This window comes from Trachemys scripta, chromosome 2, assembly GCF_013100865.1.
Source record: "Trachemys scripta elegans isolate TJP31775 chromosome 2, CAS_Tse_1.0, whole genome shotgun sequence".
NCBI classification, from domain to species: Eukaryota; Metazoa; Chordata; order Testudines; family Emydidae; genus Trachemys; species Trachemys scripta.
In genome coordinates this window covers 247546884-247572575 of record NC_048299.1, presented here as the reverse complement: position 1 = coordinate 247572575, position 25692 = coordinate 247546884, and the positions used below count along the sequence as shown (strand labels likewise).

Below are 25692 nucleotides of genomic sequence, written 5' to 3'. Positions count from 1 at the left end.
CGGCTTACCATGTCCGCCTGCTAGCCGAATTCCGTTGTCCGGCCCCGCTTGTGTGATCTGTACAGCAAGACCCCAGGCACTCAATGGGAAGGCCGAAAATTCGACCTTGTACTGAGTGCGCATGTGATAGGTATTGTGCATGGTCTTGTTCACCAGAGAAAGACTATATTCATTGTTCACAAAACTGTATCTTTGTGAGGAATTCACTCCCTTTTTCCCATCCCACAGCTGCGAGTGTCTTCCAAGCTACCCCGGCATCCTCCTCCCAGAGGCTGGCACAGATCAGGCGACGAAAGAAAAGGACACGGGACAAGATGTTCTCAGAACTTATGGGCTGCTCCCAAGCCGAGGCGGCACAGCAGACCCAGTGGAGGGAGAACATGTTGCAATACCAGCGATCACACAGCGAACGGGAGGACAGGTGGCGGCAGGAAGACCAGCAGGCGACTCAAACGCTGCTTGGACTAATGAGGGAGCAAACGGACACGCTCCGGCGCCTTGTAGATGTTCTGCAGGATCGGAGGCAGGAGGACAGAGCCCCGCTGCATTCTATCTCTAACCGCCCTCCCCCGCCACAAAGTCCCATCCCCCCCTCACCCAAAGTCCCAAGAAGGAGGGGTGGCAGGGGCCGTGAAAACAGTCACTCCACCCCTGCAGACTGCTCAAGTAGCAGAAGGTTCTCATTCCCAAAGATTTGATAAGTCCTTTCCTTCACTCCAAAAGAACCTCACCCAAGCCCCCGTCCCAGTTTCATCCCCTAACTGTGTAGTTGTTAATAAAAAATATGTTTCTGTTAATTATTGTTTCCGTCATGTTCTGTTAGAGGAGAGTGTGTTTGAAGGGGGGGAAAGGGGTTGGTAATTGGAGAGGACAGTCACCTTTACCAGGGTACAGACACAGGGGCAGGTTCAGCAGAAGGTCACACACACATTGCAGTCACTAGGCACCCTGGTCAGTCTGGGAGGTGGTTTTCATGTTCTGGGGGGGGGGAGCTATGTGANCTAGAGCGGTCTGCAGTGGTGGACTGGTTGTTTCAACGGAGCCTGCCACCCCTCCTTTTCGGGACTCTGTGTGTGGGGGCTATGTGACTTTGGGGGGGGGGAGGGCGGTTACAGATCTTATGCAGCGGTCCTTAGCCTGGATGACAGAGCCACACAGCAGGGGATCTGTAACCGCCCTCCCCCGCCACAAAGTCACATAGCCCCCACACACAGAGTCCCGAAAAGGAGGGATGGCAGGCTCCGTTGAAACAACCAGTCCACCACTGCAGACCGCTCTAGGAGCAGGAGCCTGTCATTCCTCGAGTTTAGAAGCGTCCTTTCCATCACTACACCCGCTCCCCACCACAGTCTGCATCCCAGTTTCAACACTTTACCACGAAATCCTTAATAAAGAAAACGGTGTTAATGAACAAAGTTTCATTTATTTTATTTTTAAAGGTGTGTTGGAAGGGGGGGAAGGGGGTTGGTAACTGGAGACGATACTTAACATTAACTGGGTAAAGAAACGGGGACAGGTTCAGCTTCTGTTTAAACAAACATAATAGTCACAGGTTACCCTGCTCACTCTGGAACCTAGCTTTCAAAGCTTCCCGGATGCACAGCACGTCCCTCTGGGCTCTTCTAATTGCCCGGCTGTCTGGCTGGGCGTAATCAGCAACCAGGCGATTTGCCTCAACCTCTCACCCCGCCATAAATGTCTTCCCCTTGCCCTCACAGAGATTGTGGAGCACACCGCAAGCTGCAATAACAATGGGGATATTGGTTTCGCTGAGATCAGAGCAAGTCAGTAAGCTTCTCCATCTCCCCTTCAGACGTCCAAAAGCACACTCCACCACCATTCTGCACTTGCTCAGCCGGTAGTTGAAGAGTTCTTTTTCACTGTCCAGGGCGCCTGTATAGGGCTTCATGAGCCAGGGTAGGCTGGGTCCCCGAGGATCACTATAGGCATCTCCACATCCCCAACAGTTATTTTGTGGTCTGGGAAGTAAATACCTTCCTGCAGCCGTCTAAACAGACCAGAGTTCCTGAAAACGCGAGCATCATGAACCTTGCCCAGCCATCCGACGTTGATGTTGGTAAAACGTCCCCTATGGTCCACCAGTGCTTGCAGCACCATTGAAAAGTAGCCCTTTCGGTTAATGTACTGGCTGGCCTGGTGGTCCGGTCCCAGGATAGGGATGTGAGTTCCATCTATAGCCTCACTGCAGTTTGGGAATCCCATTGCAGCGAAGCCATCTATGATCACCTGCACGTTTCCCAGGGTCACTACCTTTGAGAGCAGTAGCTCAACGATTGCATTGGCTACTTGCATCACAGCAACCCCCACGGTAGATTTGCCCACTCCAAATTGGTTCGCGACTGACCGGTAGCTGTCTGGCATTGCAAGCTTCCAGAGGGCTATGGCCACTCGCTTCTGGACAGTCAGGGCTGCTCACATCCGGGTGTCCTTGCACTTCAGGGCAGGGGACAGCAACTCACAAAGTTCCAGGAAAGTTTCCTTACGCATGCGAAAGTTTCGCAGCCACTGTGATTTATCCCAGACCTGCAGCACTATGCGGTCCCACCAGTCCGTGCTTGTTTCCTGGGCCCAGAATTGCCATTCCACAGCATCAACATGACCCATTGCCACCATGATGTTCACGGCGCGGGGTTCTGTGCTTTGTGAGAGGTCTGTGCCCCTTTCAGACTTAATGTCCTCACCACGCTGCCGTAGCCTCCTCGCCCGATTTCTCAGCATCTGCCTCTGAAAAAGGTGGATGATAAGGTGCGAGGTGTTGACAACGGCCATAACTGCAGCGATGATCGCAGCGGGCTTCATGCTTGCAGTGCTGTGGCGTCCATGCTGTCAATCTCCAGAAAAGTGCGCGAACTGATTGCCCGCCGGCGCTTTCACGGAGGGAGGGTGGGAGTGAGGGTTGAATGACGACAGTTACCCAAAACCACCCTCGACACATTTTTTGCCCCAGCAGGCATTGGGGGCTTGACCCAGAATTCCAATGGGCAGCGGGGACTGCGGGAACTGTGGGATAGCTGCCCACAGTGCACTGCTTCCAATGTCGACGCTTGCCCCGTTAGGGTGGACTCACAAAGTCAAATTACTGTCCTTAGTGTGGATACACACATTCGACTTTGTAATATCGGTTCCACAAATTCGCTTTAAGTAAAATCGAACTACTCTCGTAGTGTAGAGATACCCTAAGTCATTAAAGAACAAAACTTTTGCATCAAATTTCACTAAAATTAATGCGGCTAGCTTAGGAAAGCAAACACATACTGTAGGTTCTTTTCAAGTTGCCCATTACATTCATGAGAATTGTAATATGCTACATAAGAGATTTTACAAGTTGCTTGTAATTAGACATGGATTCAGACCACACAATCTTCTAACCTGCTAAAGTTGAGATTCGGGGTTGGATTTGGTTCATGAGATCTTGAACTAACCCAAACAAGTCATCATCAGTAGGGATGCTGAAGTCACTCAAAACAATCAGCCTTGATGACTCCTCCACTACCACCACCACAGTGAAGAGCTTGGTCAGCTTAACAGGGACTCCAGGATACTGTAGGAATAGCAATAAACTAACAAAAGTCCCATTTTAGCTCTATCCCAGGACTTGCATACTAAGGGATGAAGACTATTAGATTTAAGTTTGGAGTAGAAGCCCTCCTACATTTGAGGGAAGCAACCAACACAGCTACATTGTCTTCTCCACTCAACATATCTGTTTCCTATGCCAATTCAGTGGTATATCTGCTTATTTTTTGAAAAAATAAGCTTTTATTATTTTACACTCATATTAACACTGCAGAACCAACATCGTTAAAGAAGAGTGAGCTGAGTTACATTCTAGCTCGTACATTATCAACAAAATTGTTAACTAAGCTCTGGTTGCAAAATTTTATAATTGATGGTGATATATGTGCTAGGAAAAATTCAGCCTGACTTTCAAATCCCAGGTCTGAGTGTGATAGATTGACAAATAAGGGAAAACAGATTTTTACTTGTAAACTGTTTAAATTTGATGTGGAATCATTGAAACACAATGCAGAAATCCAATGACATCGTCACATGATCATTTTTCAAATTGTAATTGCAATTTAGCCATTGAGGTTGTCCTGATTACAGACTGGTCAAATCTGGATTCTCTTCCCGAAGCAGTTTCTAAGCAATAATGTTTGTAAAGTTATTTTGACTGCAATTCTCATGTGACAGAACTAAGCTGAGTTTAACCACCGTTGCTGTCACAGGTTTGACTGAATATGCTTTTCTGTTGCACAGATTTTCTCCTCATTCATTACTCATGGGTGAAAATCAAAGCTTTTCTCTTACACAGTCTCTCTCTCTCTCTGCTCTGTATCATGATTACTGCCCCATCCCCACCCTGCAGCATGTCTGGGCCTGCTTAGACACCTGTTCCTCCTGTGCAGCCCTGCCTCAGGCTACAGTAGGGTGACCAGACAGCAAATGTGAAAAATCGGGACGGGGTGGGGGGTAATAGAAGCCTATATAAGAAAAAGACCCAAAAATCGAGACTGTCCCTATAAAATCGGGTCACCCTAGGCTACAGCCTACTAGAAATTGAGCCTCCACCAGTCAAAGACATCGTCTCACCTTCAGAAGGGAAATTCCTTCCAAAATACCCCATAGACACGATGACACACTGCACAGCAATTCCAAAGCCTCAGCTATAGCCTTTCAGACCAAGGACCCTTGCTTAGCTGGATCTGAGGCAGCAGCAGCATAGGATATGTGCCTTCTGATCATCAGCCATAAACCACTGCTCGGCCAGGGAAGAGCTCAGGCTCTGAAAGGCAGGAAATGCGTCTCTCTCTACCCCTCCCCCACTCCACAGGCTGGCTCCACGTTAAAGTCTTAGGAGTGCTTCAGGAAGTCTGTGACAAGAACAGAGGCACATGAGGATTCCATTCCCCATGAAGGTGCGCCATCATGGGATTACAGAGAGGTAAGTGAGAAATCCCTTCCTAGGTTCAAAATTCAAAATTATCCTGATTTATTGAGTAAAACCCTGGATGGTACTAGTTTACTATTTACCTATTTACTTGGGTGCTAGCCAGCCTTGGGGAGCAGACAGTCAGCCTTTCAGGGCTTTTAACAAGCTACTCCCACAATCAAATCATGTGTAGCAGGACCCTACCTCTATTGTGTTGTCCCCATGCCAGGTGAGTAGTTTACTATCTCCCCCTTGTAAACAGCTAGGAGAAGAAGTACCACACATACATCACAAGAAACAAAAGCAACCTACAGGACTTTTTCAGGACAGGATGTCAGTCAATGGGTTGCAAGGAACTCATTAATATTAATAAAATATCTTTCCCTTCCAGCATTATTAGATACAAAGGTGCCTCCTTTGAGGGCATCGTAAGATCACAATAAAGACATCAGTTAATCTAAAATGTTTATATAAAATAAAGAACTTTCATGAATTGGGGGAGCCTAAGGTTGGTGCCACGGTAGCTCCACCAGTCAAAGACATCGTCTCACCTTCAGAAGGGAAATTCCTTCCAAAATCGTAGACACGATGACACATGGCACAGCAATTTCAAAGCCTCAGCTATAGCCTTTCAGACCAAAGGTTCTTCATATATTAAATAAGGAAAGCCTACTTTGTGGCAAACAAGTGGCTCATTGTCTAGAGGTATGATCCTTGTTTGGAGAGAGGTGTCTTGGGTTCTGTGCTGGTGAAAACCTTGATGTGATTTGTGAGCAATGGATTCCAACTTGGTGACTACAAGGAAGCCATGTTACACCCATGGATAGCCATTGCTAACCCTAAATGATTATCTTGTCTGTGTGAAAATTTGCTGACGAGGAGCCAGTGGGGGAAACATTGGAGAAATTACTGGGATTGCAACCCTCACTTTTGAAGCCAGCATAGCAACTCTTCCTTTGGATCCACCCTCTGCACCCAGAGTCTAATATGGCTTGTGTTAGTCACAGCAAGGCTCAGGTCACATGTTACATTGTCTGTACCAGAGATAGTCAATTATCTTTTGTCAAGGTCCAAATTTCTTGGTCAAGGTATAGTCAAGGTCCAGACTCCAGAGAAAATCATTTAAAAAAACAAATAATGATAATTGAATACAAAGATTTCAGGGTCCATTCAAAAGCATCTGGTGGTTTGGATTTGGCCCATGGTCCGCCTATTCACTACCCCGGTCTATACCCATGCATAGACAATATGCCAGTCACTCCCCGGTCCAGAGAAATAGACCCATTCATAAATGAATAGCTTCTCGAGCGGACTCATAACCACCAGTTCTTCAAAATAAAGAGAAGCTTTTATCCCAATATAGAGAATTGCTCACTCAGAGGTCAAAACTGACATGACTGGCTGTAATTTTACCATAATGTTAAAGGTTTGCAAAGATTAAAAACTTCATTACATCCATCATTTCCTGAGAAGTCATCAGTAACCAATTATTTCCAATGACTAGGATTCTGATGCCTTTCACCAACTTCATCTCAAGTGGGTTTCTCAATATGCACCTGCTGAATGATATAGAACCATGCGCTTTATGAATGACACCTAATTTTGCATTGCATCTAGTTGCACTTTAACCATTAAGGTGGTTTTAATTACAGATTGGGCAAATTTGGATTCTCTTCCCGATACAGTTTCTAAGCAGTAATGTTATGTAAACATATTTTATGAGCTCTGGGACTGCAATTCTCTTGTGACAGAACCATGCTGAGTTTGGCCACTGTTGCTGTCACACGTTTGACTGAATATGCTTTTGTACCTCTTCTAAAGAACAGCAATGAAAAATTCAAGGGGACAACCACATAGACACAATTCCTTAGACACAGACTAACCCAATGTGCTTCTGACAAAAAAGACAAAAAAGCTAGATATAATTTTCAATTAGCTTTGGCCAGAACCTAGCACTCCCCACCTTGAATAATTTTATATCTAATGTGTAATATTTTCATGAGTTTACCAGTACCTAGAAGTACATTAATAATAGCACATCCCAGTGCTGGTACCCTGGCAGAAAGTTTACATTTATCAAAGCTTTCTACATACATGCCCAAAACAAAAATAAACTGCTTCTGGACTAATAGACTGGATATAAATTATTTTCTTTCACAGTTTCTTGATAGGCTGAATAATCTGCTGAATGAACGGTTGGTAAGATGGTTTGACTTTCACACTCTTTCATCTATAGAAAATATGCATCCTGCTTTTGCATAATAGAATATAGGCAGATGGATCCAATCCTGGGCATTCAGAACAGAGGCAAAACTCCTCCATCTGAAACTTTAAACTTCCCTACCAGGAACAGTGTATCTAGTAGAATGCTTTTTCTTCTCCTCCTGTCAACAAAAATCCTATCATATTATGTTGATGGTGTAAAATAAAGCCGTTAAAAACAAAGTATCTCACAGAGTTCAGCTCATCTTACATTGTCAGAAAGTGAATGGACAGTTAGGGGCTGTAATCTACTACCTTATATCCTTTGAAAGTCACACATGGACTGAATGAAGATTTCTGAGACCCCCCCCATTTGAGCGTTTATAGTAGTTGTCTTTCTAAGTAATAACCATAAGGTTATAACCATTCAAAGGGTATCCAGCCTTTAAAGAAATAGGTTTTTTTCCATAGGCCTTTATCAAACAGTCATAACTTAGCGACTGGCACAAGACACAGAATTTGAATCTGGATTTCAAAAGCCATAAAATTCATGGGTGTTTGGATCAAATGTTTTAGTTTGGGCCCATCTCTAGAGAAAAAGATGTGTGGAACAGTTTACACATAGCACTTTCCCAATATATATACAAGGGTCACAAAAGTCAAGTAATGCTTGTGGTAGGATCTTCACACAACACCTAAATTGCAACCTTTCTTTTCCACGTCTTGATTTTCTGTTATGCTGGGTTTAGTGAGTTCCACATTTAAATTGTAGTACTATGAGTATCTCCAGTTATTTAATACAAAAAGTTCCTCTGAACTCAGTTTACTATTATTGGACAATAGATCTTCAATTTCTGAGTATGGTTAACACAAGCTATACAGAATTTAAAAAAAAACCCAAAATAATAAAAACAGTGTTTCCATTGTCTCCTTTGCTCACGCCCCACTCCTTACCTTCTCCCATACCACCCTACCAGTGGAACAGCAAACATGTGTAAAGCAACCTCTCTTTTCTGCAAAAGACACTTTAAAATCTATTTGTTCCCTGACGCATCCTGGCTACATGGGCCACTCACTGCTCCTTTGCTGGATTGGATTGTACTATATTGTCTCTGACTGCAAGCCCTGTGGGTCAAGAACGTTATTGGCTTGGCACAGTGTCCCATGGGCAATACCATCTATATGTTATGCTCTACATAAATAACACAGAATCGTTCATTTGTACTTTCAGTTAGATTTGTATACTGCCAAAGACAACAATGGCCACCCATTGCTAAGAAAGAGTATTGAGCTGCAACAGCCACTGCTTATTTTAAGGAGTGAGTCTCTGGGTACATCTACACTACAGGGGGGAGTCGATTTAAGATACGCAAATTCAGCTACGTGAATAGCGTAGCTGAATTCGACGTATCGCAGCCGACTTATCCCGTTGTGAGGACGGCGGCAAAATCGACTTCTGCCGCTTTTTGTCGGCGGCGCTTACTACCACCTCCGCTGGTGGAGTTAGAGCGCCGATTTGGGGATTGATTGTCGCGTCCCAACGGGACGCGATAAATCGATCCCCGAGAGGTCGATTTCTACCCGCCGATTCAGGCGGGTAGTATAGACCAAGAGGTGCAGCAAGATGGCAGGTTCCATTCAGTAGGTGAGATAAATGTGAGTAGCAGCTGTTTTCACCTACACCACTCAACTTCCAATGCTGCTTAGTTATTGTACATAAATGCACAGCTCAGGTAAAAAAATGAGTTGAAAAGAGTTGCTAAGAATGGGATCTTTGGCCCCCTCCTTTGAAAATCTACATATTATAAATGGTTTTAAAGCTATACAAACTCTACTGCATGCAACATATTTCTGGCAAAGACTGAACTTCACTTTCTATAAGAATTATAAAAACAATTACTCATTTAAACAATTCTTTAATGCATATACTTGCTGTGTTCCAAGTAAAGTAATAAATACTCATAAACCTGATGTTGACTTCTTAAAAGACTTCTCATGTGGAATAAATTAGGATGCTGTTCCAGGAATCTATTTATGGTTGTGTTTGCCTAGCTATAAAAAAAAGTACCTCATGCAGCTCAGACATTGATCAGTTACTACCCACCTCCACCTATTATAAGTCATCAGCATTAATGGCTGCTGAATAGTTATTGTAAATGACACCTCAAGGATGCTCATAGGTGTATAATGAGTGAGTAACATGATTTTACTGCTCTTATCTCCATAAAAGTCCAAAGTCAAAACCACAGTGGGTTTATATCAAACTCATTACTTTGTTGTTAAGAGGGTCTTGTATTAATTAGTGGTCTGTACAAAAGTTTACATTGATTTCTTGTGAATATACTTATGCTAAATGTACAGTACAGTGACACAGGATATAATGCAATTAAAATGTATGTTCTGCCCATTTTCTATATATTGAAAGAACAAGAATATATAGCCAAATCAATTAAATTTAATTATCAAATAAAGATCATCTTCTTGCAGTTGTCATCATTATGAAATTATTTGGGGAAATCTGCTTATTTATATATAAAGTTGGAAAGTGAAGGGTGTTTTACAAAATCTTGTAAAACAGTTCTCAGTTTGGTGTTTCTGAAGGGAGAATTGAGAAAGAGCCAAGACAGAATGTAAACTGAACACTACCCGTGAGCTAAAACTGGATACTTCGGGTTCATTAGACTGGTAACAACATGAGTATTATTGCTTTCAAAACCTAAACTCTTCTGATATAGAAACTAACTTGAAACAAGGTAATTTAACCAGAAGACAATATGACTCATGGATCACATATATAGTTTAAAATTGGAAGCCATTTGTGTTTCTTTACTTCTGAGATATCTGGATTTGAGTTTTTATGAAAGTCAGATCTTTAACTTTATAAAACAGAAGATAACACATTTCAGGCTACTTACTAATAACACAGATCAATTATTCTTTCTCTGTTTTAAAGTGAGATGAACTGCAGCTCTAATTGTCCAATCCCTAACAGCAATGCAGCATAGAAAATCTACAATTAGATAGCACAGGACTTGGAGAGAAAATGGCACATATTTTGTTATATTTTTGTACAGTGCCATTGCAATAGATAAATACATGTCTGAACATCCAACAGTGTTTGCAGCTATTTACTGCTAGTTAAAACAACGTTTCTCAAGGCACTCAGCAGCCGCTGCCCATTGCATTCAACACAGAACATCTTGAGATCTTCAAATCTTAAGTGATCAGTCACAGTTAAAGTGCAGCAAAGTATTGTTAGGTCCATCTTCGCTTTTGCTTTACTCCTTTAATTGACACAATTCTTTGTGATTCTTCTGTCGCTGTCAATTTGTCTGATGCTTTTTGTAACATTAATGGTGACTTCTTTTGTGGGCATTTTCTTGGTGTCCCATTTAGCCTGTTAAAAAGTTTAAAACAATATAATGAGTTCAACATTGGCAGCAAATTGTGAGACATTTACAACAGCTATCTGAGGTTCGTCAAAATAAATATGTTAAATACACAGAAAGACCAAGTGTTCTCCACCCATTTTTGTGATTTGGGGTATATTTTTTAGTTAAGCACAATTGATATCTATCTGGCCTCATCCAAAGCCCATTGATATCAAGGGAAAGACTCCCATAGATGTCAGTGGGTATTGGACCAGGCCAATAAATCCTATTGACTGATATTAACACTGCTGTGCATGCACCTCTGTGCACAGACTGAAAAATGTACCCCTTTCAACAATGGGACTAGTTTTAGTCCATGGATGGCATTGGGGGAAGCCAATGGGAGTTGAGCATACATTGTTCAGGACAAAGTTTGGCTTGAGTTTTCTTTAGGTTTCTCCTGCTCTTAAACCAGAATAGGTTTTTCAAAATTATAGTTTAGGTTTGTAAAAGAGAATTAAGTCTTATATACATGGTACAGTTCTGTATCAAATCACTTCCAAAGAATAAAGAACTTTACAATACAGCTCTCATGGAAGAAAAGTCACTCTAGTTTTTTTTAAAAAAAGGTTAAAATACATAAAAAATTAATAGTTTATTTTATTCACTAGCAGCAAACCCAATCCTGGTAATACCAATTGTCCCTTAAAAATAGAATCGATTACAAACAGTTTGATCCCCTTAAAGTTGATGGACAAACTCTCTTTGATGTCAATGGGAGCTGGACTGGCCCTAATCCTCAGGTTCTAGTCACTTACAAATAAGTTTTACATAGGTACTCCTCTTGGTGTCCTAACCCTTTTGGATCAGCCCAGAATATGGGGCAGTACCAGGAAGCAGTTGTCTCTTAAAGACATCACTATGAACACACATCATCCAAAGCTCCCTTTTCCAGGAGAATGCTGCATCAGCCCTCTGCAAGATGCAGCAGCATTCCCCTCTTGCATCCAATCAGCTCTGCTGGCCAGCCTGAAGAGGTGCAGAGTCCTTGCTGGTAGGCTGATACCATTGCCTGTCATGCATACCTTAGCCTCTGTTTGCCAGAAGCTGGTAATGGGTGATTACCTGTTCTGTTTATTCCCTCTGAAGCACGTGGTATTGGCCACTGTCGGAAGACAGAATACTGGGCTAGATGAACCTTTGATCTGACCCCGTATGGCCATTCTTATGTTCTTATGGCCAATATTGTTGCATTATTTCCTTATGCTCCCCCATCTGTCTATCTGTCTCTTGTCTTATGCTTGGATGATGATGCTGTTGATGATTGATGATGTTTAGTAATTATATCTATTTCCAAAGCACCCAGGGGCCTTTGTCATGGAACCCATTGTGCTATACAAATCTAGAACAAAAAGACAATCCATGCCCCAAGGAGTTTATAATCTCAGTTTAAAACAAGAGACAACAGATGGATACAGACAGACAGTTTGTAAACTCATTGGGACAGATACCATCTTTTTGTTCTGTGATTTTATAGCACCTAGCACAATGTCCTCTCTGCCCTGCCCTCAGAGCCATGTCTAGGTAGGTCTGATGCAGGCATGCAGTGGGGGATCCTGCACAACATGGGATTATGTGCAGGACAAGGCCATGGTGTAGCCCCCTTTTAATGCTTCTTTACCAAAGAGGTGCTTTTCTTTCCATGCTATAAATATGGACTCCTTTGACCCTTCCAAAAGTTTTGTACAAGAACACTTGTTACTCAAAACCAGCACAATTTCTCTGACACTTTGCTTGAGCTCCACTTAAGTAAATATATAAAAAATATCATGAGAATCTGGGGTGTTCTATCACTGTGATGTAGGAGATGTGTCGCTTTCTTCTGAATTACTCTATACTTAGTAATCATCAAGAAGTCCATGGGCATTTCTGTTTAAAACCAGATATAGTGATGTAGCCCTGGCTATTTACTCCCGGAAGCAAAATTCATGATGCAATATATTATCCTGTGGCTATTGTGAAATACAGGAAACAGAGGGCCAAATCCTTGTTACCCTGTGGGCCAGCCTGGGCAAGTAGAGCCAGGAGGATTTGTCCCAGAATGTATGTGCCATCATATAGATAATAGCTCAGATGGTCCATTTTTAAATGAGGTTGTGACAGAATGATGAGGCCTAATTGATGACTCAGCTCTCTGATCACTGTAGTCTCAGTTAGTTTCCCCAGCAGTAGTTGATTGAGGAAATAGGGAGGAATTAGCTAATCAGATGGGAACACTGGGTGAGTTAAGGAACTAATTGGCTCATCAGATGACTAGCTTGATACAAGGCAGAAAGGAAGTGTTATTGGGGCAGGGCAGCTGTGCCCAAACTGAAGAAGATCCCAAGGAAGGAAGATCTCTTTTCCTTCCAGGGCCCTGATGGTAATAGGGCTACAGGAAGTAGAATTGTTGTACTGACAGGTGTTGGTTAAAGGGACTTGAATAAATTATATGGAGTGGACTCTAAAAGAAGAGAGTCTGAGCAGATTCTGTGGTGAACAAGGAAAGGTGAGGCATATGTTCCATTACAGATGTGAATTGTCCTTCGCCATTAACCTCTGCTCATACATATTAATCTGATTATTTTAACAGGAGGAGCTGTGTTTTTCCTCAAGTTGAGCTTTAAATGCAGAGCATATTGGGGACACGTACAGTATATATAGTCCCCATGCAAACTAAAGATTTACCTTTTAGAAATCTAGTGATAGCTATTGCCTCAGTGACCTACCGCAGTAGTCAATTCCACAGGCTGACCGTACACTATCTAAAGTAATATTTATTGTAATTATCTAAAATTTACTGCCCCTTATTTTCAATGATTGCCTCCTTGTATTTTATGAAATCTTCAATCTGCCCTTCATAATTTGAATAATTCATTCAAGTCTTTTTCTGCCTTTCCAGACTAAATAATTATTGCACAGTTTATATATATATATATATATGCATGCCTTCTCTGGACCTTTCCAGTCCTCACTCTATCTTTCTTAAGGTGTGCTAACCATATCTGGACAAGATAAATGAGTGCACACTGGTGTTTGAAACAGTCTTATAATATTATTTCTCTATTTTAATTCACCTATTTGCCTTTTCAAATGTTGCTATGTACCTGGCAAATATTTCATTAGCCACTCACAATGAATCTGATATTTTTTTCCCTGCAGATTATCTAGATTATAGAGCCAATGCTGCCTTCACTTCCACAAGTGTAACTCCCGCTGAAGTCAGTGGGAGTTACACCCATGCAACTGAGGGCAAAATTGGGCCCCTACATTTGCCAACGTACATTATATTTATGCAAGTTGAATTGCATCTGCCGTTGTGCTGCCTAATCATCCAAAGTGTTCACATCCATCTGGTGTTTCTCACAATTCTCCATAGATTTTGTTAATCAAAATAACCTAATGTCAGTCAGCAAACTTCAACTCCCAGTGCACCTCCTCCGTCGGATCTTTCATACAATATAGTCAATAATCCTGGACCCAACATTAAACCCTTGAGTGTCCTACTGTTGTATTTCCTTCATTATTTTATTAATTGTTTTTATTATCAATTTCTTTTAGGCCCATATCCTTTTCACCTTACTGACATATACCTTTGCTGGCACTATAGTTGGATTCAGCAAGACAACAGAGGAAATAGATATTGTAATAAATAATAATATCTAGCTTATATAGATAGACAGCACTTGTCATCAGTAGATCTCAAAGAGCTTTATTCCCAATTTACAGATGGGGAAACTGAGGCACAGAATGACCAAGTGACTTGCCCAGAGTCACCTACCAGGCCAATGGCAGACCCAGCAATATAACCCAGGTCTCCTGAGCCCCAGTCCTGTGTGCTGTGCACTAGGCAACACTGCCTTCCAATAGAGATAGAAGGCAAAGTGAAGTCAGTGAGAATACTCACATAAGTCAGATGACCAAGATTTGACTTAGTGTGAACCAACTTCTCTACGCACATGGATATAACAATAACAAGCTTTGATTGCATGCATCTTTGTGTGCCAGAAAAAGTTGGAAGAATGAATTTCAAGCCAATGATAGAGGGCCCAATTAAGTAATCCATACTCATGTGAGTAGCCCCATTGCAGTCAATGGTAACATGATTTAAGGATTGCAGGAATTGGTCCATCATCTCTAGTAACACCAAATAAAATGAAAGACAAGATGAGTGGGATAATATCTTTTACTGGATCAACTTCTGTTGGCGAGAGAGACAAGCTTTCGAACTTACACAGAGTTCCTCTTAAAATGTTTGTATTCTTGTTGCTAAAAATATAAGAATAATAGATTAGATCTATCATTTGTAGAATCAAATTCTGAAATGGTGCCAAATCTCTTACAAATTGGATTTTATAATTACATTGATTCTGTTACACCATATTCAATTTGACTGATTAAATTTCTCCATGGACTCATGATTATGACAAGCATTTGCACTTTTTCATTTTCAGCAATCCCCTTATGGCTCTTGAAGTCATGTTGACGTGGAATATGCCCCTGTACTCCTGCTACTGCAATACCTAAATGGAAAGACACAACGGTAGGTCACAGGGGAATATTTCCATGCTGCAGAAGCAATGAAGGATGAATAATACAGTACAAGGAGGTTTAAAATAAACACACACATACTATTGTATTTGCTATTAATGAACATTAGAGGTAAAGTTGAGATGTGGCTTCCATTCTAAACTCCCTTTTCCAGTTGCTCTCTATTTTCTCAGACAAATTCCTTTTGGGCTCAAATTTCCCATGCTTGTTCTCCCATCTCAAAGGTAAATGTTTGATAGAACCTGTCTGATGATCCTACTGTGCAGTTGGGTAGGTGCCTTTGGGTCTGTCTCCTGTCAGCACTTAATCACCAGTAAGAAGACGTAGATTCAGAGTCTGCCTCTGCCCAGATCTGCAGCTTCTCATGCAATATGCTGTGGCTTCAGTGTAAGTATTTTATTGTATTTCAAGATGTTAAATGGGTTTTGACTGTAAAATGGAGAATTGTAATTATCACAAAAATAATTGTAGTCCCATTGAAACTAGCCCTGAGAGACACGGACCATAATTATAAACCTACCTCTGCTGTTCTGAAGCCATTGTGTTTCTGTGTCATAGTTCCAGAGGCATGGACCGTGGGTTTTGTGGATTGAGTACCACAGCTAGTTTTCTTCTCAGTGTTAATTATTCCACTTGCAGTCGAGGACATGGTAACACAGGTCTGAGTTGATTTTTCATCCTCCAGCATACCTAATAAGAACACATGAAATCACATTCCAACAACGGTTGACACTAACGGCCATTGTTCCCTTGCATTGTATCACTATTTTGTAACTTTTAACTAAAGAACACGGTCAACTTGAAACCTAGTTTCTATAAAACAAAGAGTTAAAAGTAAGTTTCAGATAGTAAAGCTGCCTCTGTGTCTCCTGCCTATTTTTGTGATTTTTACCTTCACATTTCCCTGTCTTAAAAATGCCTCTCCCGTCATTGTCACTGTGTGAAAGACCCACACAAACAAAATGGGACATGAGTTAACGTGGGCCCATATCCTGCAAGCCACTGAACATGAGCAGACCTTTTCTCTACTTCAGAGCCCTGTTGACTTCATGGGTACAAGAGTTTGCCCATGCAGAGCGGCTTGCAGGATCAGGGCCTAACTCACTATACAAGGAAACAATAACACTGTCTGTAAAGAAAGTACTATCGAATTCATAAAAAGGAAGACATTGGAAAAAAACTAGAGACACCTCTCCCCTTGAATCCCTGCTAATCTTAGTAATCTTAGGGGTTACTCATAAAAATGGTAGTTAAGAAATATTCAGATAAAAATATGATTTTTATTTAGAAGGGTACCCTTAATTTTTATGAGGACTTATTGCATAATAGTCACAAACAAACATATTTTATCAAAACATTGTGTCCATCAATAGGCAAATTATTAATATTTTTTTCAGCTCTGGTTGAATGTACTGCAAAGCAAACATAGAGCAATATGATATGGGTTAGCCTAAAAAAGTTTCCTCATCTTATTGCATGAGCAGAACTAAGCTATAATTTATAATAAGCCTACTTCATTAAACTTCTAGTTGTAATGCTGGGTCTCAAATCTGAGTTGTGGATCTGGCCAAAGTTATAACAACAATGGAAAAAAAAAAAAAAAAGAACAAGGCTGGATATGTCACTTTGGCTACTGTAGCTTTCATTGTTCAAAAATGCTTAACAAATTCTGTTTATAAAGAGGCTTGCTTACATGCCAACAGAAAAAAATGTATAATCTTATTTTATGACTGTACAAGTGTTGTGATCATTGGCTGGAGAAGTAAGGGTGTGTACATAGATATAAAGGGGAAATAAATGTAAAGAGGAACTATACAGAAAACATTTATTGCTGTTTGAATTGTGCATTGCATCACCAAACCCATTCTCATAAATCAGATATGAATTCAAGTATAGCATTAAGGACACTATAAATGAAAGGGATGTAGTTCTGTATTCTCGCCCAGAAATCTGCAGGGAATACACCTGGCAGGAAAAGCTGCCTTATCAATAGAAAGAATTTTCAGTAGCAGGTTTCCAAAGAAAATGACTGAGAGAAGTAAAGTTGAGTGAAATAGTAACAGGGGACATATCAAACAGCTGTCCAAACTGCAAGAAAAGGTCCACCCAAATTTCTAGTCTTGATGCTCAAAGTGATGAAGGTGACTTAATGTGTGAGAAATGTGAATTAAAATATATTATTGCATTTTCCTAAACTGCCAGCAGATGGTGACAGAGCTTCCATGTGCCAGTTTCTCTCTAGGACTGTCAGCTGAAAAGAAATTAAAAAAAAGAAAAGAAATCCAAATAATCTTGGTTTGTATAAATAAAAAAATGGAATTGGCTTTTTTTTTAACATTAGTGTTGCATTTTATGTAAAAATATGTTTAAAAGTCCTTAATGCTTGGAAGTTGTCATTTTCTGTGAGAGGAAAAAATTGGTGTTTCTCTCATATCTTTATCTGCCTCTAACAAAGAGTTTCAGAGATCCTGGCAATTACAGGCAGGTGAGCCTGACATCATACTGGGCAAAATGGTAGACACTATAGTAAAGAACAGAATTATCAGACACATAGATAAACATGATTTGTTGGGGAAGAGTCAACACAGATTTTGTAAAGGGAAATCATGCCTCTTAGAATTCTTTGAGGGAGTCAACCAGCATGTGGATAAGAGGGATCCACTTGATATAGTGTACTTGGATTTTGAGAAAGCCTTTGACAAGGTCCTCATCAAAGGCCCTTAAGGAAACTACCTAGCAATTGAGATAAGAGGGAAGGCCCCGTCATGGAACAGAACTAGTTGAAAGACAGGAAACAAAGGGCAGGAGGAATAAATGGTCAGTTTTAAGACTGAGCATTCAGAGAGGTGAACAGTGGACTGCCCCCCCAGGAATCTGTATTGGGACCTGTGCTGTTCTGAAAAGGGGAAATGAACAATGAAGTGGCAAAGTTTGCAGGCAACATAAAATTATTCAAGATAGTTAAGACCAAAGCAGATTGCGAGGAATTACAGAAGGATCTCACAAAACGGGGTGACTGGGCAACAAAATGGCAGACAAAATTCAACATAGATAAGGGCAAAGTAATACACATTTGAAAAAATAATCTCTGATATACATTTACAATGATAGGTTCTAAATTAGCTGTTACCACCCAACAAAGAGATCTTGGATTCATCACTAGTATAGTTCTCTGAAAACTTCCACTCAATGTGCAGCAGTGGTCAAAAAAGCTAACAGTGTGCTAGGAACTATTAGGAAAGGGATAGAAAATAAGACAGAAAATATCACAATGTCACTAATAAATCCCTGGTACACCCATGCCTTGAACCAGTACTGGTTGCCTCCTCTCAAAAATGATATAGTGGAATTGGAAAAAGTTCAGAGAAGGGCAACAAAGATGATAAAGGGCTTCCGTACAAGGGGAGATTAAAAAGATTAGGGAGGTTCGTTTTAGAAAAGAGATGACTAAGGGGGATGTGATAGAAGTCTATAAAATCATGAATGGTGTGGAAAAAGTGAATAGAAAAGTGTTATTTACACTTTCACACAGTACAAAAACTGATGAAATTAACAAGCAGCAGGTTTATTAAACAAGAGGAAATACTTTTCATACAACACACAACTAACCTGGGGAACGCATTGTCATGGGATGCCATGATGGCCAGAAGTATAACTGGGTTCATAAAAGAACTGGATAAGTCCATCAATGGCTATTAGCCAAGATGGTCAAGGATACAACCCCATGTTCAGAACAACCCTAAATTTCTGACTCCTGGAAGCGGAAGATGGGGGTGGATCACTCCATAGTTCCCCTGTTCTGTACACTCCCTGTGAACCTTTGATATGAGCCACTGCTGGAGTAAAGATACTGGGCAAGATGAATCATGTTCTGACCCAGTGTGGTAGCTCTTATATTCTTATTCCACAGCACTGACACCGCCCCACATTCAGCAATAAACATCTCCTCTCTTACACCTCCATGAAGTCTACTCAAGCAGCTTGCATTTTAAATCTCACACCTCCCTGCCACTCTCCAGACTAAGGTGTGCAGCAGAGTAGTAATAACAGATTTAAAAATTTTATTGCAGCTAATGTTAAAAAAATTATATAATACATAGGTTGGGAAAAAAGTGTCTGTACATCTAATATTAGATTATCCACAAATATAAAGTTAGATTTTAAAAGTCATATGATACGTTTTTTCTTGGTCCCAGTCACCTGGCATGGGTCAGGGTTACAAAGGATTCTAGACTATTGTTGCACACTCAGATGATTTGCAGGAAGAGACCTGAGGAGCCAGTCAGTTATTTAGAAACAAGGGCTCAAGAACTGTTTATGTATTTATGGCATAGCCTATGGAAACAAATGCAGGCTTGGTAGACAGGAACTCCTAAGTTCTATGCCCCCTCTGGTACTGACTTAGGGTATGTCTACACTACGAAATTAGGTCGAATTTATAGAAGCCGGTTTTATAGATATCGGTTTTATACAGTCGATTGTGCGTGTCCCCACATAAAATACTCTAAGTGCATGAAGTCGGCGGACCGCGTCCACAGTACTGAGGCTAGTGTCAACTTCCGGAGCGTTGCACTGTGGGTAGCTATCCCACAGTTCCCGCAGTCTCCACCGCCCATTGGAATTCTGGGTTGAGATCCCACTGCCTGATGATGCAAAACAGTGTCGCGGGGGTTTCTGGGTACATGTCGTCAGGCTCCTCCCCCTCCGTCAGAGCAACGGCAGACACCGCTCAGCTCAGCTCAGCTCACCATCACCATATGTCATCTGGGTGCTGGCAGACGTGGTACTGCATTGCTACACAGCAGCAGCCCCTTGCCTTTTGGCAGTAGATGGTGTATTACGACTGGTATCCATCATCGTCATATTCCAGTTCAATCAGAGGCACCTGGGCAGACATGCTTTGGCTCCCGGAGACTCAGTCCTGCCGGCAGTCCGATTGAACCGTCTTGACGATGATGGCTAGCAGTCGTAGTACAGTATCTTCTGCCAAGCACCCAGAAGATGCTGAGGGCTATCAGTCATGCTGCACCGTCTGCTGCCAGCTTAAGATGTAAAAAATAGATGTATTCATTTGCTTCCCCCTCCCTCTGTGAAATCAATGGCTTGCTAAACCCAGGGCTTTGAGTTCAATCTTTGGGGGGGCCATTCGGTGTGACAGTTGTTTGTGTTTCTCCCTGATGCACAGCCACCTTTGTTGATTTTAATTCCCTGTACCTGTACGCCATGTCGTCAGTCGCCCCTCCCTCCCTCCATCAGTTTCGTGCCTTTTTTCACACCAGATGCCATAGCACTGGGATCATGGATCACCGCGGCAATTATGAGCACTATGAACACCACACGCATTGTCCTGGAGTATATGCAGAGCCAGGACATGCCAAAGCAAAACCAGGACCAGCCGAGGAGGCGATTGCAGCGCAGCGGCGAGAGTGATGAGGAAATTGACATGAAAATTGACCTCTCACAAAGTACGGGCCCCAGCAATGTGCAAATCATGGTGTTACTGGGGCAGGTTCATGGCATGGAACGCCGATTCTGGGCCCGGGAAACAAGCACAGACTGGTGGGACCGCATCGTGCTGCAGGTGTGGGACGATTCCCAGTGGCTGCAAAACTTTTGCATGCATAAGGGCATTTTCATGGAACTTTATGACTTGCTTTCCCCTGCCCTGAAGCGCCAGAATACCAGGATGAGAGCAGCCCTCACAGTTGAGAAGCGAGTGGCGATAGCCCTGTGGAAGCTTGCAACGCCAGACAGCTACCGGTCAGTCGGGAATAAATTTGGAGTGGGTAAATCTACTGCTGTGATCCAAGTTGCCAGGGCAATCAAAGACCTGGTGATATCAAGGATAGTGACTCTGGGAAACGTGCAGGTCATAGTGGATGGCTTTGCTGCAATGGGATTCCCAAACTGTGGTGGGACGATAGACGGAACCCATATCCCTATCTTGGCACCGGAGCACCAAGCCACCGAGTACATAAACCGCAAGGGGTACTTTTCAATGCTGCTGCAAGCCCTGGTAGATCACAAGGGACGTTTCACCAACATCAACGTGGGATGGCCGGGAAAGGTACATGATGCTCGCGTCTTCAGGCACTCTGGTCTGTTTCGAAAGCTGGAGGAAGGGACTTTCTTCCCGGACCAGAAAATAACCGTTGTGGATGTTGAAATGCCTATAGTTATCCTTGGGGACCCAGCCTACCCCTTAATGCCATGGCTCATGAAGCCGTACACAGGCAGCCTGGACAGTAGTCAGGACCTGTTCAACTACAGGCTGAGCAAGTGCCAAATGGTGGTGGAATGCGCATTTGGACGTTTAAAAGCGCGCGGGCGCAGCTTACTGACTCGGATAGACTTCAGCGAAACCAATATCCCCATTGTTATTGCTGCTTGCTGTGCGCTCCACAATATCTGTGAGAGTAAGGGGGAGACATTTATGGCGGGGTGGGAGGTTGAGGCAAATCGCCTGGCCGCTGATTATGTGCAGCCAGACATCCGGGCGGTTAGAAGAGTACAGCAGGGCGCGGTGCGCATCAGAGAAGCTTTGAAAACCAGTTTTGTGACTGGCCAGGCTACGGTGTGAAACTTCTGTTTGTTTCTCCTTGATGAACCCTCCACCCCCCCGAGTCCCCCGGTTCACTCTACTTCCCTGTAAACCAACCACCCCACCCTCCCCTCCCTCCTTTGAGCACCGCTTGCAGAGGTAATAAAGTCATTGTTACTTCTCATTCATGCATTCTTTATTAATTCCTCACACAACTAGGGGGATAATTGCCAAGGTAGCCCGGGATGGGTGGGGGAGGAGGGAAGGAAAAGGACACACTGCAGTTTAAAACTTTAAAACTTTAACACTTATTGAAGGCCAGCCTTCTGATGCTCGGGCAATCATCTGGGGTGGAGTGACTGGGTGGCTGGAGGCCCCCCCACCGTGTTCTTGGGCATCTGGGTGAGGAGGCAATGGGACTTGGGGAGGAGGGCTGATAGTTACAGAGGGGCTGTAGTGGCGGTTTCTGCTCCTGCTGCCTTTCCTGCAGCTCAACCATACACTGGAGCATATCAGTTTGATGCTCCAGCAGCCGGAGCATCGACTCTTGCCTTCTGTCTGCAAGCTGACACCACCTATCATCTTCAGCCCGCCACTTGCTCTGTTCAGCCCGCGATTCATCCTGCCACCTCTCATTCAAATTGTGCTTTTTTGCACTCTGACATTGACTGCCTCTACGCATTCTGCTGTGCTCTTTCAGCGTGGGAGGACATCTGGAGCTCCGTGAACATATCATCCCGAGTCCGCTGTTTTCTCCTTCTAATCTTCGCTAGCCTCTGTGAAGGAGAAACATTTGCAGCTGGTGGAGGAGAAGGGAGAGGTGGTTAAAAAAGACACATTTTAGAGAACAATGTGTACATTCTTTCACGTTAAATTTTGCTGTTCACATTATACAGCACATGTGCTTTCGTTACAAGGTCACATTTTTCCTCTTATATTGAGGGCCTGCCGGTTTGGTGTGAGAGATCACTCACGCAGTGCCAGGCAACAGAATTCGGCTTGCAGGCAGCCATGGTAAGCCACAGTCTTTTGGCTTTTTTAACCTTCATAACATGTGGGAATGGTTTCAAACAGCAGCGCCCCCATTTCCCATACCAAGGACCCATTGGGTTGGCCATTTAAAATGGGTTTGCAATGTAAAAGGAGGGGCTGGGGTTTCCGGGTTAACATGCAGCACAAACCGAACTCCCCCCCCCCCCCCACACACACACAATTCTCTGGGATGATCACTTCACCCCTCCCCCCCACCACGTGGCTAACAGCGGGGAACATTTCTGTTCAGCCGAGCAGGAACGGGCACCTCTGAATGTCCCCTTAATAAAATCACCCCATTTCAACCAGGTGACCGTGAATGATATCACTCTTCTGAGAATAACAAGGAGAGATAAGGAATGGATGTTGTCTGCATGCCAGCAAACACCGGGACCATACGCTGCCATGCTTTGTTATGCAATGATTCCAGACTACGTGCTACTGGCCTGGCATGGTAAAGTGTCCTACCATGGCGGACGGGATAAGGCAGCCCTCCCCAGAATCCTTTTGCAAAGGCTTTGGGAGTACATGAAGGAGAGCTTTCTGGAGATGTCCCTGGAGGATTTCCGCTCCATCCCCATACACGTTAACAGACTTTTCCAGTAGCTGTACTGGCCGCGATTGCCAGGGGAAATTAATCATTAATCATTAAACACGCTTGCTTTTAAACCATGTGTAATATTTACAAAGGTACACTCACCAGAGGTCCCTGGTGTGCCCTCAGGGTCCGGGAGCACGCCTTGGGTGAATTCGGGGGTTACTGGTTCCAGGTCCAGGGTGATAAACACATCCTGGCTGTTGGGGAAACCAGTTTCTCCACTTCCTTGCTGTGAGCTATCTTCATTGTCTTCATCATCATCATCTTCCGCGTACCCCAATGCTTCCCTATTGCGTGTTTCTCCATTGACGGAGTCAAAGCACATGGTTGGGGTAGAGGTGGCTGCACCCCCTAGAATGGCATGCAGCTCCGCGTAGAAGCGGCATGTTTGCGGCTCTGCCCCAGACCTTCCGTTTGCCTCTCTGGCTTTGTGATAGGCTTGCCTTAGCTCCTTAATTTTCACGTGGCACTGCTGTGCGTCCCTGTTATGGCCTTTGTCCTTCATGGCCTTTGAGACCTTTTCTAATATTTTGCCATTTCGTTTACTGCTACGGAGTTCAGCTAGCATTGATTCGTCTCTCCATATGGCGAGCAGATCCTGTACCTCCCGTTCTGTCCCTGCTGGAGCTCTTTTGCGATCCTGGGACTCCATCATGGTTACCTGTGCTGATGAGCTCTGCATGGTCACCTGTGCTCTCCACACTGGGCGAACAGGAAATGAAATTCAAAAGTTCGCAGGGCTTTTCCTGTCTACCTGGTCAGTGCATCTGAGTTGAGAGTACTGTCCAGAGCGGTCACAATGAAGCACTGTGGGATAGCTCCCGGAGGCCAATAATGTTGAATTCCGTCCACACTACCCCAAATCCGACCCGCAAAGGCCGATTTTAGCGCTAATCCCCTTATCAGAGGTGGAGTAAAGAAACCGGTTTAAAGGGCCCTTTAAGTCGAAAGAAAGGGCTTCGTCGTGTGGACGTGTCCAGGCTTAATTCGATTTAATGCTGCTAAAGTCGACCTAAACTCGTAGTGTAGACCAGGCCTTAGTGTGGCCTTGTGTAAATTGGTTCTACTCCCTGCTTCAGTTTCCCCATCTGAAAACAGAGATAAGGATACTCACTTATTTATCTCACAGAGGTGTTGTAAGCATGACTTACTACAGCTCTTTGAAGATGCACAGTGCTATAAGTGCTAAGTATTAATACCTAGATTTGGACATTTCAAACATATGGTGTGATGGGGTGTTCACCCCACACGAGACCTGAAGGAGTTAAGGTAGCTAGGTGGCACAGTTAACTGCCCAGCCTGCATCTGGAGGAGGAGCCAGGGAGTAAAAAGATGGGTTTCAGAGGGGTAGCTGTGTTAGTCTGTATCAGCAAAAACAACGAGGAGCCCTTGTGGCACCTTAGAGACTAACAAATTTATTTGGGCATAAGCTTTCGTGGGCTGTAACCCACTTCATCAGATGCATGTATTTTCCACTCGATGGAAGTGGAGTTATAGTGCAGGAGGGGTATCAGACTGGCAGAACTAATTCCCAGACATAGCCAGAAGGAGGCCCTTCAGTGATGAGTGAAGTGTCCCATGACCCACAGGTTACACTGCTCTACAGCCAAAATGCTTCTGAAATAAATGTAGTCAAACTTTACCAATCCTTTTATTAGGCCTTAAATAATAAATGCTTAGTACATAGAGAGGTTTTTGTCATTAAAGAACTCTGCAAACACTTATAATACCTCTGGAAGGTTGGTAAACATTACTAACTTCATTGATTTTTCCCAAAGCCACAGAGGAATCCAGTGCCAGACAGGGCTAGATCCCAGCATGACCTTCTGGCTCCTTGTCCTGCACTCTGGCTCTTATTTACTGGATACAGTAGTCATCTAACCACTATACCTCTTCCTTCTGCTGATGTGCCCACAGGAGGAGGGTAAGGAAGAAGGAAACAAAAACAGTTCCCTCCTGATTCTTCTATTTTTGGGTGGCATTTGCCTTCCCTTTTTCCTCCTGGAGGAGCAGGGGTTCAATCTCCCACCCTCTGTGGAGCCTCTGAGAGCCACATTCAGAAAGCCAGGGCCTCCTGCATGGCAGCCGTTTGCTGTCTCCCAGTCCTCTATGGCTTTCTCCTCTGGAGAGTGTCCTCTGGAAGCACCTTAAGAGTGAAAATGGATTCCATAGTGCAGGGAGAGGGAGCAGAAACATTAAACAGTGTTAGGTTTTATTAACTTTTCTGAGTACTCCCACAGGGTTTGGGCAATGTTGTTCTCATAGCCTTAAATATAGCAACACAAATGGTTCCGCAATAATAAGTCAATTAGTGATGAAAAATTACACTGTTTTGAATGGGAGAAAGTGCTTCTGAATCACTCAGCTGACATGTTCCTTGGTTGCTATGGTGAAAATGTATTTG

The 25692-nt window shown here is 43.2% G+C and overlaps 1 protein-coding gene across 1 annotated transcript in view; it reads right to left on the bottom strand.

Moving 5' to 3' along the window:
• Positions 1–8770: 8770 nt before the first annotated feature.
• BAALC (BAALC binder of MAP3K1 and KLF4) overlaps positions 8771–25692 on the bottom strand; it is a 32862-nt gene continuing 15940 nt past the window's right edge. The window contains exons 2-3 of the mRNA XM_034763425.1: positions 15638–15807; positions 8771–10553 (exon numbers count right to left, since the gene is read on the bottom strand). Coding sequence (XP_034619316.1) covers positions 10443–10553; positions 15638–15807 — 281 coding nt within the window. The 3' untranslated portion in view covers positions 8771–10442. The remainder of the gene's footprint in view (positions 10554–15637; positions 15808–25692) is intronic.